General features: G+C 44.6%; 1 protein-coding gene across 12 annotated transcripts in view; it reads left to right on the top strand.

Annotated features, from left to right (window-relative positions):
- The window catches only part of LOC138567640 (zinc finger protein 391-like), a 954,911-nt gene that overhangs the window by 665,111 nt on the left and 273,813 nt on the right, over positions 1-15,987 (top strand). For 4 of the 12 annotated variants that reach the window (XM_069646091.1, XM_069646097.1, XM_069646084.1 and 1 more), the window contains exons 5-8: positions 617-715; positions 4,696-4,767; positions 5,925-5,996; positions 7,154-7,225. In XM_069646091.1, coding sequence (XP_069502192.1) covers positions 617-715; positions 4,696-4,767; positions 5,925-5,996; positions 7,154-7,225 — 315 coding nt within the window. The remainder of the gene's footprint in view (positions 1-616; positions 716-4,695; positions 4,768-5,924; positions 5,997-7,153; positions 7,226-15,987) is intronic. The other 8 variants (XM_069646090.1, XM_069646086.1, XM_069646089.1 and 5 more) reach the window with 8 other exon arrangements.

The following is a 15,987-nucleotide window of genomic DNA, read 5'->3' as shown; positions in this document are numbered from 1 at the left end:
CGCTCCTTTGTGATACATAGGTTCATGCAGAGGCGTTGCTAGGGGGGGGCTTAGGGGGCTATAGCCCCTGGTCTTTTGGTTGTAGCCCCTGATAGAATCTCAGGAGCTACAACCAAAAGGCTAGCTAGCCCCCAGTCCCGACAGTTCCGACATCAGCGTAGCCCCGGGTCTTTTCCAGACCTAGCAACTCCCCTGGGTTCATGAAATGTACAATTTTCTTTCAGTTCAGGGCTTTATTGTTAATGCTTTTCGTAGATATCGTAGGTTAATTAGGTACTTCTTCCATTACTGTGACAATTGGGGAAAAAGTCTTCACTAAGTCACTGGCCACGTCTTGCGTAATTAGATCTCCATTTACAGTCCTAGTTCACATGAAAGCCTTGAGTAAACATGTTCATGGTATACAGATCACTCCATACAACCGTCTTCTGGTAAGTCTTTTTGATAGACATCTGTTTCTGTCATTTGAAAGGAATACAATTGCTGGTGCTTAATGCAGAAATCATTAACATATCTCCTTAATGAACTGTTAAGATGGCTCCAGGTTATAGAACATTAGTATGTATGTCGATGTGTTAAAATATCATGCTTATTATTTTATTTTATTATACAACAGGGAATGGGATTATTTCATTTAGCATTAAAGAAGAGGATGCAACAGATTGCATTGAAAATATGGTGAATACAAGTACAGAAGTGGTCAGCTGTCCAACAGGTGAGTGTGTTGTGCTTATCTGCTGCTAGGAAACAGAAGAGTTACGGGTTTGGTAGGTTGCATGTACTAAAACATGACCCAGAATTATGCAACTCTTCTGATGTAGATATAATTTTAGTGGTCTAACAGGCATTTAAAATCATTTACTCTTTGTTTCCAGTGTAAACTGCATACTTTATTAAGAATGTAAAAACATTGGGGCCACAGCCAACATGACGGCCAGGTAGCAGTAAAAACTCTCTGCTCTGTGACACACCACATTCTGTTTAATATTATACCAGGCAAATCTTTGCTCTGCTGCCTGTGCTACATTCATACTTTACCTGGCTCCCTCTGTGCCTGCCACAAAACAGCAGGTGCAGCGCTACGTCGCTCATGGGCGTTCATAGAGTTCGCTGCCCCTGAGTGCTACCTTGCCCCTCTAGTTTTTTGCATGCTTGGGGGTGCTTTCCGCATACTCACTGCTATACTGGGGACCAGGACTGGCATAGTGTGCTGCTCAGGTGCTCCTATCGCACTCTTGGTTCAAACCCTGATCTCCTAGGCAGACACAGTGAGGCAGGTAATCCAAAGATTGGTCCCACCCCACGGTGGGTTAGGGCCTGGTGACGCTCTCAGCCATTCAGCTGGGCTGCTTGGGAGCATGATGGATCAAAATGGAAAGAGTTGGGCACTGAAATGCAAAAAGGGCCTACTGAAGGCCCATATTTTTGGCCATTTTGGAATGGCATGTTTCAGTGCCAACAAAGCTTGTCACCCCTCCCAATAAATGGTAAACATAACACACAGAAAGCTGCAGCTAAAAAACAGAACAATGCATTAGCAGTTTTGCCCCAAGAGTGTTAACTCAGCTCTTCTAATGGCCAGCGGAAAGAGAACACACTGGTTCGTCGAAATATGTGCCTACTTTCTCATCTGGCCCATCAAACAGCGACCACAAGCAACTTACCATGGGCAAGCAGCTCTCAATATCCTCATCAAAGTAAGCATAGCTCTCATCCATCAAGACATGAACAAAAAGATGGAGAGAGCAATGATGTTTGAGCAGAGTACAACATTGAAGACTCCTAACATCAGACTCTTAAGGTGTCCACCCGAGACGTCATTACTCTTAAGAGAGACAGGGCAAGGTAGCAGCAGAAGCTGAATGATTTGGAAGACAGGTCACACCTAAACAAGTAAGCCTACTAGGCCTCTCTGAGGGGATAGAGGGAGAGGGCATAGAGAAGTTCCTTGAGGGATTTATCTCTTTTCTTTTCCTAGCGGTGAAGGATCTTGCTGGCTAGCCTGGTAGTTGACAGAGCACCTCATACGCCCTTACAAAGCCCTAGTAGTGGTGCTCCCCCAAGAGTGATCATCATGAAACTGCTGCACTACCAAGACAAGGTTCCATTTTTGGTGGCTACAAGAGAATCTAGCAACATCATATATAGTGGAGCCCATCTTTTACTGTGTCCCGATTACAGCAGTGAGTCTCAGAAATTGAGACAGCCTTTAATGGTGTTTTAGTAGTGTGAAAAAGTTTCTCTGTGAGTGCAAAAGGAAGTTCTTGCTGCTCCCGTGTCATGACTGAGGATTGACTTTGATGGCAAACACCATTTCTTATTGGTGACCCTGAGAATTGGTGTAATCACTGCCAGATTGATATATCTACTGATGCTGCTTGTCCTTATTCCACCTGTTTTTGGTTACTGGGGTATGGAGGGTTTACTTTAGTCATTACAATTTCGACTATCATGATCTTGAATGGTAAATCACGCCCCTCTCAGGTGGTCGGCTAGACGCCCTTCCTGCATGTATTTGCAGGGAGTATGGTAGGCCAGACATAGGAGACAGAAACAAAGACATGTTTCAAAGTTGTTTATTAAAGAAAAGAAAACCTCAACTAGCCCTATCGCTACGATGAATGTTCTCTAGCTTCAAAGAAAATAACAAAAAGGTGCTTGTCAGGATGTTTCACATAAATTCTGTTTTCTGTCTAAAACCTATTCTATCCTATTCTATCCTATGCTACCAATAAAACCAAACAATGTAACTGCTTCTGAGTAAGTTGTTTTCACTATACTCTGGCTTTGGGTGGCTGGTTTTTTACCGCGACCCACTTCTGTCTTTTGGCTCTAACTCTCTCTTTCAGGGCCCGGCCTGACGGAAATGTTCAAAGTAGGGTCCTTTGAATCTTTTCTTCCTCCTGGAGAAGGTTACTGGGAACCTCCATGCTAATTGTCTTAATAGTTAGAAAAGTTTCTTTCCAATCAGCACTGGTTTAAACTCTGGGTATTTGACACCCCTAAAAGTCTCTAGTTCTCTCTGGTCCAATGTGACATTGTCCTTATTTTTCTTATCCCAAGCTGAGTTATATGGCCCTCCATGCCACTGGTTGCTGTGGTTTCTTCCACCCCCTTGGGGGGTAGTTTCGGTGTCAGCCCCTCTCGGGCGATTCTAGGCTTCTTCTCTGGGTCTTATGCCCTTGTGGGATATGTTTCGTGTTAGCCCCTCTCGGGCTAATCTCAATCTCGGCTGACTTGCAGGCTATTCTCACTCTCAGCCCCTTGTGGGCTATTCGAATAGATTGTGTCCTCCCACGTATTCCTTATCTTTTGATATTTCCATTATTCAGCCTAGCTGCTTCGTAAGCTGGATATTGGAAATATCAAAAGATAAGAAATACGTGGGAGGAACATCCAGTCGAAAGAACGTTACTATGGGTAAGTAACTTGTTCTTCTCACTCTCAGCCCGTTGGGCCTCATCACAAGTTGGGTGGTATCCCGGCTGTAATACCACCCACATGTAATAGCTTTGGCGCCAGCCGGTCTGGTGTTATTAGCGCCGGATCACGGGTTGGGCGTTAACAGTAAATCCCCATTAACCATTCCCAATGGGACATTTTCAGCACAAATACTGTGCGCTAAATGGGATTTTCACCTCCAGAAAAAAGCTGGAGGTAAAACAGCCCATTTAGCGCCCAACTCGTGATAGGGCCGGAGCCCTTAAATGCAGCAGTAATACAGTTACCGCCGCATTTAAGGGTTACCGCCCAACTTGTGATGAGGCCCAATGTCAGGTAGATAATAGAGTACAAGGAAGTGATAAAAGGTGATATTTACATTTCTTGCTGGTGCGGTTTTTGGGTCCACACTAGAACCACAAAATAGAGATTAAAATTCACTGAATGGTGGTTTGTCAAACAAGCCGTAAAATGTCAATGTTTGGACCATTGAGCTTCAGGAAACTCTAGGCAGTCCATGTGAGGACTGCCTGAGTACCCCAAAAAGCACTTAGAAGAATTATTATGCATTAGTGATATTTAGGTAAATCTTATGTTACCAGCATAGATCCTACCATAACACTGAGGCGAGCAACGTGGTCCTGCAGTTGAAGGAGCATTAGGAATTTAAGGAATGCATTGCATGCCATAGTCTTACATTCTCTCATATTAGCAACAGTTAGACTCTTGACAATACTTAGATGATAATACAAAATGAGTGAGTTAGTAACTCCTACATAGAGAAGGGTCTGAACTTGAATGTTACATGGGTCTTAGTCCAGAGTGGTAAGCCATTTCCAGTGAGGGAAAATACAGCCCTTGTAAAATAGGTTCACAGTTACCAATCCTGGTCAGATATGGGGATGCTGTCGTTGTCATCCACACATTAAGGAACGCACTTGTACTTTCCAATCAAGAAGTTATTGCCAGAGAAGCTCACAAAGGTCCACAATTGATGTTGAACACAGTTTCAGCTGTTTAACATAAAATTGTACAAGCAATCCACATCTCGACACGTATTTCACTCAACACTCTTGCATAATGACATAATTATATCACCAAGATGAAAATGTTCAAAAACCTGTCTTGTGTTTTCAGAGGAATATTTCTTAAATTGTGTATTTACAACTGGGTGTTTGCTTTCTGATCAGTATCAATTGGTGACTTGTTCTACCTCATTTTCATTTGTTAATACTGCCCTACATTTGAGAAAAGAAGATATGTCTTCAATTTTCATTGACCATCTTGGAGAGGAAGTCACAGAAAGCAGCAAGGACCTGAACTCAGGTGGGTCACAAATGATCGAATGAAGAGGGGCACCGAAAACTGTGCGCTAAATGGGATTTTCACCTCCAGAAAAAAGCTGGAGGTAAAACAGCCCATTTAGCGCTCAACTTGTGATAGGGCCAGCCCTTAAATGCAGCAGTAATACAGTTACCGCCGCGTTTAAGGGTTACCACCCAACTTGTGATGAGGCCCAATGTCCGGTAGATAATAGAGTACAAGGAAGTGATCAATGGTGATATTTACATTTCTTGCTGTTGCGGTTTTTGGGTCCACACTAGAACCACAAAATAGAGATTAAAATTCACTGAATGGTGGTTTGTCAATCAAGCCATAAAATGTCAATGTTTGGACCATTGAGCTTCAGGAAACTCTGGGCAGTCCATGTCAGGACTGCCTAAGTACCCCAGAAAGAACTTAGAAGAATTATTATGCATTAGTGAAATTTAGGTAAATCTTATGTTACCAGCATGTGTATATGTTTTAGATCTGGCCTGGCTGATTGCAAAAAAAGATCCTATCATAACACTGAGGCGAGCAACGTGGTCCTGCAGTTGAAGGAGCATTAGGAATTTAAGGAATGCATTGCATTCCATAGTCTTAAATTCTCTCATATTAGCAACAGTTAGACTCTTGACAATACTTAGATGAGAATACAAAATGAGTGAGTTAGTAACTCCTACATAGAGAAGGGTCTGAACTTGAATGTTACATGGGTCTTAGTCCAGAGTGGTAAGCCATTTGCAGTGAGGGAAAATACAGCCCTTATAAAATAGGTTCACAGTTACCATCCTGGTCAGATATGTGGATGCTGTCGCTATCATCCACACATTAAGGAACGTACTTGTACATTCCAATCAAGAAGTTATTGCCAGAGAAGCTCACAAAGGTCCACAACTGATGTTGAACACAGTTTCAACTGTTTAACATAAAATTGGACAAGCAATCCACATCTCGACACGTATTTCACCCAACACTCTTGCATAATGACATAATTATATCACCAAGATGAAAATGTTCAAAAACCTGTCTTGTGTTTTCAGAGGAATATTTCTTAAATTGTGTATTTACAACTGGGTGTTTGCTTTGTGATCAGTATCAATTGGTGACTTGTTCTACCTCATTTTCATTTGTTAATACTGCCCTACATTTGAGAAAAGAAGATATGTCTTCAATTTTCATTGACCATCTTGGAGAGGAAGTCACAGAAAGCAGCAAGGACCTGAACTCAGGTGGGTCACAAATGATCGAATGAAGAGGGGCACCGAAAACTGTGCGCTAAATGGGATTTTCACCTCCAGAAAAAAGCTGGAGGTAAAACAGCCCATTTAGCGCTCAACTTGTGATAGGGCCAGCCCTTAAATGCAGCAGTAATACAGTTACCGCCGCGTTTAAGGGTTACCACCCAACTTGTGATGAGGCCCAATGTCCGGTAGATAATAGAGTACAAGGAAGTGATCAATGGTGATATTTACATTTCTTGCTGTTGCGGTTTTTGGGTCCACACTAGAACCACAAAATAGAGATTAAAATTCACTGAATGGTGGTTTGTCAATCAAGCCATAAAATGTCAATGTTTGGACCATTGAGCTTCAGGAAACTCTGGGCAGTCCATGTCAGGACCCCCTAAGTACCCCAGAAAGGACTTAGAAGAATTATTATGCATTAGTGAAATTTAGGTAAATCTTATGTTACCAGCATGTGTATATGTTTTAAATCTGGCCTGGCTGATTGCAAAAAGAAATCCTATCATAACACTGAGGCGAGCAACGTGGTCCTGCAGTTGAAGGAGCATTAGGAATTTAAGGAATGCATTGCATTCCATAGTCTTAAATTCTCTCATATTAGCAACAGTTAGACTCTTGACAATACTTAGATGAGAATACAAAATGAGTGAGTTAGTAACTCCTACATAGAGAAGGGTCTGAACTTGAATGTTACATGGGTCTTAGTCCAGAGTGGTAATCCATTTGCAGTGAGGGAAAATACAGCCCTTATAAAATAGGTTCACAGTTACCATCCTGGTCAGATATGTGGATGCTGTCGCTATCATCCACACATTAAGGAACGTACTTGTACATTCCAATCAAGAAGTTATTGCCAGAGAAGCTCACAAAGGTCCACAACTGATGTTGAACACAGTTTCAACTGTTTAACATAAAATTGGACAAGCAATCCACATCTCGACACGTATTTCACTCAACACTCTTGCATAATGACATCATTATATCACCAAGATGAAAATGTTCGAAAACCTGTCCTGTGTTTTCAGAGGAATATTTCTTAAATTGTGTATTTACAACTGTCTGTTTGCTTTCTGATCAGTATCAATTGGTGACTTGTTCTACCTCATTTTCATTTGTTAATACTGCCCTACATTTGAGAAAAGAAGATATGTCTTCAATTTTAATTGACCATCTTGGAGAGGAAGTCACAGAAAGCAACAAGGACCTGAACTCAGGTGGGTTACAAATGATCAAATGAAGAGGGGCTACATTCCAGAAAGCTGCTTGTATTTCTGTTTTGGCACATTGCAGCCCATGGTTGGATACTGATCCCTTATCATCTTGGCCAGTCTCCTAAATTGTTGCAGTTCTTTGTTTGTACCCTGTGTAATCTCTGTTTAACTCAAAGGTTAAACTTCTACTCCAGAGTGACCACACTTGTCAGTTTTCACCTACTTATATTGACACATTGCTTTAGCATAAATAGTGATACAACAGAGCCTGAATTTTATTTTCCATTTCCACATCCTTCGCAGTAGAGAGTGATTGTTTCCATCCATTTCCATGTCTTTCTTAATCCAGAGAATCTATTAACACACTTCACAGTAGGGTTACGCTAGAAAAATCCATGTAATCTTTTCCTGCACTTGAAACACACTTTAAAGCAGTAACATCGCTTTCTGTGCTTTCAGGGCATCCATCTAACTCTAAATGCCTTATATTTGTATTACTCATACACACTGCATACTAATCCATAAGCATCTTTCAGATCCTAAAGAGACACTTTCCAACAAGTACAGAGGATCACATCTTCTAACAATTTGGGTCATTATGTAACGCAAGCAGGGATTCTTTTCCCCACCCATACTATGTTCCCTATTGAGTAATATTTATAACTGGGCAATCACAACACACCCCGCACCAGTCAGAGAATCTCTGGGAGATCCATTACCACAAACCACCAGGACAGTCACGGTGAGCTGAGCAGGCTCTGGAAAGTAACCAGGAATAGGGGTCTCTTACCATTAAGCACAGACGCTCACTCGTGCCAATTTGCTCATTCTCTCCTTTACATCAACAAAAAATAGAACACAGCTACACCCCTCGATCAATTCGGCATAGCTGCACGCATACCTACACTGCTCCATGAACAGCTCAACAGTCTTTTGGAACGCAGTTATGCTGCCCCAAAAAAATCGGCCTAGCTGCACACATAATCTCATACACAGGCCCCACGGCCGCCAGAATGCAGACTTGGAGCCCACCTACCCTGCTGCACACATTCCACTGACCTCTCACAACCACAACACCGGGCCTAGCATTAGAATGCAGCTACTCTTCGTGCAAACCGCATTGGCTGCACACATACTGAGTGCACCCAAGCACTATATACTACCCTACTCTCTCCACTGATCTGGACTACGGCCCCCAAGGGCGTTCAACCCACAGAACTTTGAGATCATACCAATGGTATATAAGGCACTATACAAATGCACAATATCATAACATAAAATTACATAACTCACAGACCACGATCTGATTTATACCCTGTGTAGGGTCACAGTCTGCCCATTCAGACCAGGTTTAGGCAATTCAAGACCACTACGGTGGTGCACAGCGCAGTATAAAAGCCAGTTAACATAATATAACTATTTGTTTTGCTGTCATCTTTATACTATTTTATTTGTATAATGGAATTGGACTATTTAATTATAGGTACAAGATGTGGAAGTTACTGATTACAAGGACCATGAAGCCAATCTGAGAATAGAAATCTGTCAGTATTCCCACAAAAAATAAATAGTGCTAAGTAAATCTGAAGAGTTATGCTTCTATGGCATATGATGGCACACATGTTATGACCTTTCTATCTTATGTTTTCCGAAGTTGGTATCGCCTTAAGCAACCTCTACCATTTTATGATCAGGAAAACTACTTCGACATAGATAAAAATCTGCTTTATTATGTGTGCAAAATATTGCCTGATGGGAAGCGCTTGTGTCGTGCCTTATATCATTATGCCAGCAAATGTTTCAAATTCATTCATACAAAGCAACAATGTAGGCACCCTATCTCCTAAGGCAGTCTGACCCTTTTGTCCAGGGGTGTTGATAACCCATGCCTATTAACACATTTGGCAATATTTTCTAAATCAAAGAAACCTATCTCATATAAAGTGTAATCCCTGCCTTATGAAGAGCATACACACTTTTTAACATTGCCTTTAGCCCTAAAACTGCTTGACCCCTGGGGTCCAAACTACCATAATAAAAGATGTTTGACCTAGGACAGTGGGGCTTAGGGAACACATATACCACCTTCACAATTAGGAATTTAGATGTATGTCCTAAGGGCAAAAGAAGTCCACTGCCTGCAGGGACACATTCATGTCATGTATATATATATTTCTGAGGCTTGTGGAATCTGCTTAGATCACATGCTGTGCATAGGCCGACATCTAGTGGAAGCTGCAGAGTATTACAGTTTGTTTTTTTCGAAACTCGAAAAGGGGCTTCGAACCAGGGCGTGCCAGTAATACTATCCCTAGTGTGACGTCCCCTGTACCCATGAGCTCTCATGCGTGTAGGACCCTCAGATGTTTTTTTCCGCCATACTAGTCGGACGCATGTTGCAGAATTCCCTCGGCTAATTACCGTTAAAAAACTTCCCCGTTCACTTCCACCCTATGCCGAATATCGACACTGGTGATGATCGAGGAAACCAGCAGTCGAGGACTGCCACGAAGGACTTCGGGCCTTGGGAGGCCTCTGGCCTCGGCCCTGTACAGTAGGGAGAGTGGGGGGTGGTCATACAGGCTTCTTTTCACCTTTTTTCCTACACATATCCGCCTACTACCATTTTATAACATATGGAGAGCACTCCATTTAAGTTCTGCCCATAATGTAACAGGACGTTTCCCTGGGTAGACAAGCACAATACGTGCAATCTGTGTCTCCCACAAGACCATCCCGAGGCTACCTGTCGAGCTTGCAAGCTCTTCAAGTCGAAAACCCTTAAAGACTGCTCAACTAAACGCTGGGCCCACTACACCAGGCAGATAGAGGCCATGAAAGTGGAGGGGACATTCAGCGATGGCAGCAACACCGCCGAAACGGACGGCGAGGGCAGAGGGGTGACTTCGGACAGCACACGCGCAAGCCCATGACCCCGAAGTAGTGGCCGGTGGCCACGTTGTGGGGACAACACCCGGCGGCAAAAGCGCTACACTTACTACCTCCACTAAGCACATCAGAAACGGCCGCGACTCGACATGTATGTCAAGCGATCGGCAACGGAAGACACCAAGAGATCAGTCCAACGAATCTGTGTCCTCTGGGCATTCCCATTCGCGTTTGCCTCATGACAAAGGTCAACCGTCTTCGGTTGACATTGGTGTCGCACTATCAATAGTCCTCGAGGCACGATCGTCTGATGACGATTCGCCCTCTATCCTACATAGCCAAGATGCGTAGCGTCTACACTCGAGCTTCGACGTCCTTCCTCGAATACCACATCCGAATCTCGACGCGAGGCGTCAAATCCCTTGGAGGCCCCTAAAAAAACTGGGAAACACTAGTCATGAGAAAGGGGATAAACAACATAAAAAGTAATCTTCAGAACACCATGTTCATAAGGAGAAGCAGAAAGACCCTAAATCTATAGGGAAGTCCAAGTTATCAGATTCTACCACTAAAGTTAAACTCATTCCTCCCATTGCTCATGATATGAGCACTGATGAGGAACCAGAACATGTTGCTGTGATTCCTAGCTCTAAAGACTGGTCTTCAGCTGACATTGATAGGGTAATGAGAAGGATGTCATTCATGGCTGACTTCTATGAAAAGGACCCTATTTATTTTCATAGTTACTCCAACACCCCTGCTACCTCTGCCCCCTCGGGGTCTAAGGCAATACCTAGTTCCTCTCAGCCCCCTGCTAAGAAACTCCGTTCTGACACTCCAACTCAAGGCTTGGTCACAGACTCCTTTAGGGCCGATGCTTACCACCCTGATTCATATTGTGACGATACAGAACCACAATTATTGGATGACCAGACAGGGGTCTCTTATTATGGGGATGACGAGGACCAGGAGGAGGAGAAGGAAGATGAGGCTGAAGCCTACAATCTTGACTCCCCGATTCCTAAAGACCCACCGGTACATGACTCACCTGTTGATAATCAACCTCTCCTCAATGAGGTACTGGCCAAGGCAGCTGCCCATTTTCATATCGACACACAAGGGGTCCAAGAAGACATGGATTTCGCTGAATAAATCCTAGGAGACAAGAGAGCCATTACCCAGGCTATCCCTCTGTTAAAATCCATTCAGCGTAGGATTGATCCCTCGCTAGTAACTCCTAATATCACTGGAGCGGTTTACCCGCAAGTCGAGAAACTGTTCCGGGCCGCACCCTCCGATCCCCTGTACATTAGGGGCCAATTAAAACCGAATGCCCTGGTAGTAACAACCACCAGAAAAAGGGCAGGTACACCTCTTGCTTCTTCGGAAGCACCTCCTGATAAGGAGAGTAAGAGACTGTACACTTTTGGTAGAAAGGTTACCTCCACGTCTGCCTATCAAGCACGGATTGCTAACAGTGCCACCCTTTTGGCAAGCTACAATTGCCATCAGTGGAAAGAGGTATCCGCTTTGGTATCTTCCGCACCCGAACCCTTAAAGAGTCAGCTGGCTCAAATAGCAGCACATGGAAGATCTGTATCAGGCTGCATGCTAAAGACAAACTTTGATGCAGCAGATAATGCAGGAAGGTTAATCGCTGAAGGCACTGTGATTAAGCTGAGGCAGTCGGGGTTCAAACCTGAAACCCAAGCAACCCTTATAGATATGCCCGTAGAGCCGAACGTCCTATTCGGCAAGGCAGTGGAGGAAGCTTTAAAGACGGCAAAGGATGCGTATGAGACCCTAAAATCCCTTGGTCAACTCACCAATAAACCCTCTGGACAGAGGGGAAACAACAATTTTTGTCGCTTTCGGGGCCAAGGTTCCCGAAGGGGTTCAAACTATTACCAGAATCAGGGAACCTCATGGGGTAACAATCAGTCCCAATCCTCACAGGGCTTCCCCAGAGGGCAGCGCAGGGGACGCACTAGGGGTAGAGGCAGCCCCGCCAGAGGTGGTACGCCACCCAACAAACAGTGACGTTCCGCTTCAGGTCCTCTCCCATGCATCCCCAGTAGGGGGGTGCATTTCCACCTTCACCCACGCATGGGAGGGGATCACTTCGGACAGATGGGTGCTGACCACAATGTTCGGAGGATACTGCATAGAGTTGCTCGGGCGCCCCCATGACCATCCTCCGCGACAGAAAATACACTCGCTGGAACATCAGAAGATCCTCCTCGAGGACATTGCCGTTCCGCTAGCAAAGGACGCCATAAAAGTCAACCCAGTCAACCAGGTAAACAGGGGTATTTATTCAACCTACTTCCTTGTGCCAAAAAAAGATCTGGCAATCGCCCAGTATTAGATTTGCAACCTGCAAACAAGTATGTCAAGCCACAAAAATTCTGCATGACTACTCTACAAGAAGTAATCCCTATACTAAAAAAGGGGGATTACATGGAAACTTTGGATACGAAAGATGCCTATTTTCATATTTCAATGTTCCCAGCGCACAGAAGATTCTTACGTTTCAAGATTGTCACACACCTGCCTGCTTGGAGATTGTGGAGTTCTTGGTGGTTCCACCGCCATTAGGATCTGTTTTCTCTTCTGTCCTGTCCTCGCTTTGGTTTGCGGGCTTGTCTATTTTTTGTCCCTTTTCTATGTTCACTGCCCTGTCCTCTCTTTGGTTTACGGTCTAGTCTTTGTTTTCTTGTCCGTTTTCTATCTTCATTATATCCTTTAATATCACATCCAGGCTTAGCTTTGTTGCATTGCAACCCTTTTCGCTTCAGTGCTTTCGGGTTTACACGCTAGTGTTTCTCCTGCGACTCTTAGAGTCACCCCTCTTTCTGTCTGCTGCTTTCCTCCGTTATTGCCTCTCTACCTTTCCTTTTCTTTCCCCACGTTTGCTGCTTCCTTATTCCGCTTCAATTCTGCGGTCTCCACATCCGTTCCGGGTACTGCCCCGGTGCCTTTCCTCAGTGCCTCGCGCTGCATTTCTCCCTTCTGTCCTTTCCTTCGCTACTTTCAGAGTTTTCCCATTGCTGTGTGTTTTCCTCTGTAGCTGCCTTCTGTTATCAGCTGGAGGCGGGTGGTACCTTTCCTCTGTACCGCGTCTTTACCTCCGTGAACAGATCTCTGCAGCTTCTGTGCATACTTACCATCAGCTGGGTGCCTGACTCCTCCTCTTTGGATTGGCTGTGTTTTTCATGCCTGAAAGTGAACTTAATCCTAACTCTTTCTTGGGACTTACCTTATACCTTGGAACGAACCAAACCGGATCCATTCTTCAGAAAGACTTGAGGAAGAATTATCCCATCACCCACCAGAGAGTTCTTTTTAGCCTTGGCTTTTTCCTCTCATTGGCGCTCTCGGCAGGGAGTCCTTTGCCTACCTTATTATACCAAGGCAGCAGAGTGGCTTCTACCCGTGGGAGGCCGTATCTCTTCAGAAAAAAGCGAAAGCATCGAAAGAAGCAGAGACATCTTCATTATTCATCTTCGGAAGACACAGGTGAGGAGGAGGGGGAATTTGTACTCAGTGATAAACAAGAAGAATTAGACAGATTCGAACGTAGGTATGCCAAAGATAGACAACCAGCACTACCAATTCAAGATGCTTCCCCCTCGGAATAGCTTCGGCTCCAAGGGTATTCACCAAGGTACTGGCGGTGGTGGTGTCGCACCTACGCAGTGAGGCAATGCCAGTGTACCCTTATCTGGACGACTGGCTCATTACAGGGGAGTCCCCCCTAATTTGCAGACTAAACATCTAAAGAACAATCAACCTCCTTTTCCAATTGGGCTTCTCAATCAACGAGAAACAGTCAAGCCTGGTGCCAAACACCTCAAAACAGTTTTTAGGAGCTGTCCAAGATACCCAAGAGGGGTTGGCCTTTCCATCAGAGGAAAGAATTAGAAATTTGTTGCTGCAAATCCCTCAATATCAGTCCGGTCGCCAAATAAGGGTGCCAAAGCTATGCGTTTGCTAGGCATGATGGCATCTTGCATTTACCTGGTTCTCCTGCGCATGCGACCCATGCGAAACAGTGGTCTCAAGTAAGTGGTCAGTGGGACGATCTAGTGGTCGTTTCGCCAACACTAGTACAGAGTCTTCGCTGGTGGACAAGAGAAAATCTAACGAAGGGGAAACCCTTCTACGATCCAGAGGTACATGCCGTAGTCACAACAGACGCCTCTCTGGCAGGGTGGGGAGCTCACTACCTTCACCATACAGCTCAGGGTCTCTGGTCTCCCAAAGTGGCTCAGAACCACATCAGTCTGCTAGAACTTCTGGCAGTCTTCAGAGCGCTTCAGGCATTCAAACCCCTCCTATCCAACCAGTCAGTGGAGATCCTAACAGACAGCACGACTGCAATGTTTTACTTAAACAAACAAGGGGGCACTTGTTCTCCCAATCTGTCCAAGCTTGCCCAGAAAATTTGGAAATGGGCACTCAAATGGAAGATTTACCTGTCATCCCAACATGTTCCAGGGGAACTCCACTCGCTAGCAGATGCTCTGAGCAGGGATCCCCTCCCAGAGGAGCACGAGTGGCGTCTACACGAAGAGGTCGTAGGAGACCTCTTCTCTCAGTGGGGTTTCCCCACTATAGACTTATTCGCCACAAACGAAAACAGGCAATGCCCAAACTTCACATCTAGGTTCCCCAGGCCAGGCTCCAAGAGGAACGCCCTATGGATGAATTGGTGAGGGATATTTGCCTACGCTTTTCCACCAACCCCTCTGATGAGGAAGGTGGTGAACAAGATCCACAGGCAACCAATGACGCTCCTCCTGGTTGCTCCTATGTGGGCGAGACATCAAACTCCCGTGCCGGTACAACCTACTCTCCCAGCACAAGGGGCTAACACTGCATCCTCAACCCAACTCAATGAACTTGGCAGCATGCCTCCTGAAGTCATAGAGTTCGGAAATCTCAATTTACCTCAAAGATGTATGAATATCTTGAAGGAGTCAAGAAAACCAAACACGAGGCACTGTTACTATGATAAATGGAAACGATTTGTAATTTGGTGCCAGAATAAGCAAATCAACCCTGTTCATTGTACTTCTTCTAGTGTGGTCACCTATATGCTCCACCTACTGGATGCAGGGCTAGTGTTTAACTCACTTAAAGTGCACCTTGCAGCTTTGTCAGCCTACACCACTTCCCATTACAAGGTGTCATGGTGGAAGGTGCCAGTTGTCAAAGCATTTATGGAAGGGGTAAAAAGACTCCACCCTCCAATTTCTAACCCACCACCAGGTTGGACCTTAATGTGGTACTTGCTAAACTCATGGGACCTCCCTTTGAGCCCATGCACAAATCTAGTCTCAAACACCTGACTTATAAAACTGCCTTCTTAGTAGTCATCACGTCCATAAGAAGGGTTTGTGAAATTCAAGCTCTGTCAGTGCAGGATCCTTTCTTTACTATTCATAAGGACAAACTGGTTTTACACACTCATCCTAGGTTCTCACCTAAGTTCATTTCCAAATTCCATGTTAACCAGTCTATTGAGCTACCGGCCTTCTTCCAAGAACCCAAGAGCTCTGCTGAGGTGAAACTCAACACACTAGAAGTGAGGAGGGCGGTCCTCTACTATGTAGACAAGACCAGACCGCTAAGAAAAACAGATCAGCTGTTCGTCTCCATAGCTCCAGGCAGAGAAGGAGATTGCATCTCTAAGAACGCCATCTCTAGGTGGATAGTCAGATGTATCCAACTGTGCTATTCCCTTTCAGATAAGACACTGCCTTTCACGCTAAGGGCTCACTCTACAAGAGGTACTGGAGCCACTCTGGCTTTCATTGCAAATGTACCCCTTGACAGCATTTGCAAAGCAGCACTAATGCATTGATACTCAT

The sequence above is a fragment of the Ambystoma mexicanum genome, chromosome 2p (assembly GCF_040938575.1).
Source record: "Ambystoma mexicanum isolate Mex_15411 chromosome 2p, UKY_AmexF1_1, whole genome shotgun sequence".
Taxonomy (NCBI): Eukaryota; Metazoa; Chordata; class Amphibia; order Caudata; family Ambystomatidae; genus Ambystoma; species Ambystoma mexicanum.
This window is presented reverse-complemented; position numbering and strand designations above follow the sequence as displayed.